The sequence below is a fragment of the Trichinella spiralis genome (assembly GCF_000181795.1).
Source record: "Trichinella spiralis strain ISS 195 chromosome Unknown Scfld5, whole genome shotgun sequence".
NCBI lineage: Eukaryota > Metazoa > Nematoda > Enoplea > Trichinellida > Trichinellidae > Trichinella > Trichinella spiralis.
Window position 1 is genome coordinate 1,795,868 of NW_003526944.1, and position 3,651 is coordinate 1,799,518.

Here is a 3,651-nt window from a genome sequence, read left to right on the forward strand (position 1 = left end):
AAACTTTTTCAATCTTTGAATAACTGAAAATTAATCTGATATTTCACAAGCAAAATATACTAGGAACAATTCGATTCAGTATTTTTCAAATGTTCAGAAGAAATAGCAAAAATATGTTGCAAAAAGAGTTAAAAAGAAACAACATCGACAATAACGCACAGCTTTGTTCCCCCTATTTTTTACCAATTACTATCTCCTATCAGAAGAGCACAGCAGAGCAGTCAAACAGGTCTATTTATAAAATCAATAAATAAGACATCTGAAAGTGATTTTTTTAATGTCAAAAAATAAACAGGCAGCTATTTATGAATGGTAGAGAAAAAGTAGGAAAACAAGAACTGCGGGTTTCCTTTCTCGTTGCAAGTGATGAAAGTGAAAGCATTTCACAACTTGATTACGTTTCTATTCAACTGATTAATAAATAGCAAAAAAAAACAATGTTAAAAATTAACGTTACAAAACTAAAACAAAAATTAAATATACATATCATAAGACTACAGGATATTGATGAGCAAGCACAAATATCATAAAAAAATTCTAGAAAAAAATGCAGTTGTAATTTATAAAAAACCTAAAGGCCTCTTCCTCGATATAATAATAATAATAAAACTAAAATAACAATCATTTATTGTATTGTTTCATATTTTTAAAATTTTTAAATAATTGTAAACGTGAAGATGGCATAAAAAAAGAAATAACCTCAAGTTTAATTAAATATATCGGTTGGAAGAGAATTGGGAAAATTGCAATTTAATTTATTTAATTTATTTATTTGACTGCAAACAAATTCAGTAATTGCAAAAAGTATGTCTTCAGAGTCGAAAAAACAAACAAACAACAAGCAGTGTTCTTACAACTGTCAACAACATGTCAATAGTTGTTTCATCAGATAAAAATATTCGATTAATACTTTAAGGATGAAAATGATAATTTTACAACCGAATGTTAGTTATTCAAGAAAAATCATCAACAATTTGTTGACAAATAAAATGTTTACAGTTTACAGTAGCTGAGATTAGCAAAGAGGATATGACGAGTGTGTAAGTGTTGACAGAGAAATTGATTTGCCGTGATGAAGCAAGCGTTCAAATTATTCCGGTAGTATAATTTTTCAAGTTTTACAAATTTGCCTGTACACTTTCCCAAAATAAGTGGAAAAATCACACACTTCATTCACATGGAAGAGATAGAGAAAAAAGGACTAAGACACATCGAAAACCGTTGCTTAAATCGGTCGATTCTGATTGTCAAAACTGTAAGCTAAATCTGATGAATAGAATGACTTGAGTTGAGAACGTGCCAAAAGTCAAAACTGCCGCATTTGATGACAGTTTTCGACGGTAAATTTGAACAACAGTCGGGTGTGTAAAAACGCCCCCTTGATGAAATGCATCCAAAAATGGAAAGTTCAGATTCTTGACCCGAATTTTGAACAAGCAGCACCTTGCCCACCGTCCATACTTCTTCTTCTTCTTCTTCCTCCAGCCTCTCCCCCAAAAATGCCCGGTTGTTCACCAAATTTCAAACTTACTGACAACCACCATGAGGATCCACACCCACACTCACACAGCATTTGTTCAATTTTCTAATAACACTGAACAATTATAAATTTCGATTCTACGTTGTGATAAAATTATAGAAACAAGCATCATCTAGTCTCTCCTTTGATGAATAAAGTACATTTTACAATGAAAACAAAAAAAAACACCCAATCTTGTCATCATCATCTTATCAGTATCTAAAAATTGCAACAAAATGCCTTTTTTTTCTTCAAAATTTCATTTGTCATTCATTCATTCATTCATCATCATTTTTCAAAATATAAAATATAAAGTAAATTTCTCATCAAATATTATTTGAAAAACAGAACCAACAACAAGCAACAAATATTGCTTTTACATATACACATTTGAAAGCGAATGATTTCCTACTACCACAATTCTCTCATGATAATCATCATCAATCAATTAAAGTATCTATGAATTACAAATTTTCAAGACATTCCCCTGACAAGAATTTGCACACAACAACTACTACTACTGTACAAGTAATAACAAAAAGTTGAATATAATAAAATCCATTTCCAAGCGCATGATCCGAGGTTCCAAATTTCTTAAAAAGCGCAATTCTACAATGTATTTTTTTGCAACTTTGCATACAGTCCCAAGCATGAATGATCATTACCAGTGAAACAAATTTAGATTTTTTCAAGCTTGTCAAGCTTTCAATATTTTGCAATGAAAATCATCATTCTGTTTTTAACAGAGCATGTAATGGAAAAATTTTCAACACCATAATTGGACTGCCCAGTGTAGCGTGATCGACCAACCTAAATAGGGAAAGTTGGTGTTCGACGATTCTGCTAGTGATGTGATGATGAGTGACAAACTTAAATCCTTCTCAAAGTAAAAAAAAAGATACCCCTTATTTTTCTGGCAATTTTTTCGTTCTAAAAATTGAGAAAAACAGAAAAATGCTAATTCATATACAAAGTTTTGACGAATGGATGGATGTGAATTTTAAAAAATGATAAATTTTCCATAAAATATACACTTTCCATAACTGAGACAAACTACTAATTGTTCACGATAAATTTCCAAGCATAAGAGAGAAGAAGCATCACTTTCTCTCTCTCTCACTCTTCAGGTCCTATTTTATGATCAATTAAAAAAATAATATAAAATTTCAATTGAGATGAATTGCAATTATGGGTGTATCTAAAAAGGATATGAAATGATGAGATGAACGCAACGGGATGAAATTTATGTTCTGACATGACTGGTCCCCATTCAGAGCAGCCTTCCACAGCCGCCGACAGCTACTGGGAGTGGCTTTGCTGTCGGCATTGTTTGACAACTGTGTACAACGAGGCCGTATTCATTTATAAAAATCAGTCCTTGAAACCAACCATCTGCATGCGATCAACTTTGGACAACGCCACTGCAGCACCACTGCGGTGCACTGTTCGTTGCTTGCTTCATTCATCTTAGCGGCCATACAGTCGAACAAGGCCTGGCCTGCAGTGAATGAGAGGAGCAGCTCCCCCTGGCACCTTGTAGTCTCTCTCTCTCTCTCTCTCTCTAGGACCAGTCCTTGTAAAAGCAAACTTCTCTCGCTATTCATCCGCAGCGCTTTCTTCTTCATCTTCAAGTCTGAATCAATTCCCATTTCACTTTCTTCCTTCTCGTCTCCAATCCAGGCGGAGCGCATCCAATGCGCACTCGTCAACCAGTGCAGCTTATCAAAACGCTGATCAGTCTGTTAGTGACACAGGTAGTATATAAATCTATGCATTGTATATATATATATATATTCACATATGTATATATTGTAAGAATATCCTTATGCTCATATTTCTTTCCAATCACTTCAGCCAACATGCTAACACGCACAGATAGATGACACTAATGTATACGCATAGAAATATTATGGACATTCGATTTTTTCGTAAAATGGCATATCCTTTTTCACTTCGTAGAATACTTATATAGCAAATGTTATAAATATTTGCTTTAAATATTGCTACAAATGTTAACCTTGGACAAACCCATAAAAATCATGTATGATAACATAAAATTATGATATACATTTGGTAGATTTGTTGCTCAAAGTTTGTAAAATTTATTTCAAAAATGCCCAGTTTTACAATAT

At 32.8% G+C, this 3,651-nt stretch overlaps 1 protein-coding gene across 1 annotated transcript; it reads right to left on the reverse strand.

Annotated features, from left to right (window-relative positions):
* Positions 1-2,877: 2,877 nt before the first annotated feature.
* Positions 2,878-3,210, reverse strand: Tsp_04063 (conserved hypothetical protein). Its single transcript, XM_003374828.1, has one exon. The coding sequence runs from the start codon at positions 3,208-3,210 to the stop codon at positions 2,878-2,880; it is 333 nt and encodes a 110-aa protein (XP_003374876.1).
* Positions 3,211-3,651: the final 441 nt, after the last annotated feature.

What these genes read in the sequence shown, in the direction of transcription:
- Tsp_04063 (XM_003374828.1), bottom strand. Translation starts at nt 3,210, where the DNA reads ATGCGCTCCGCCTGGATTGGAGACGAGAAGGAAGAAAGTGAAATGGGA.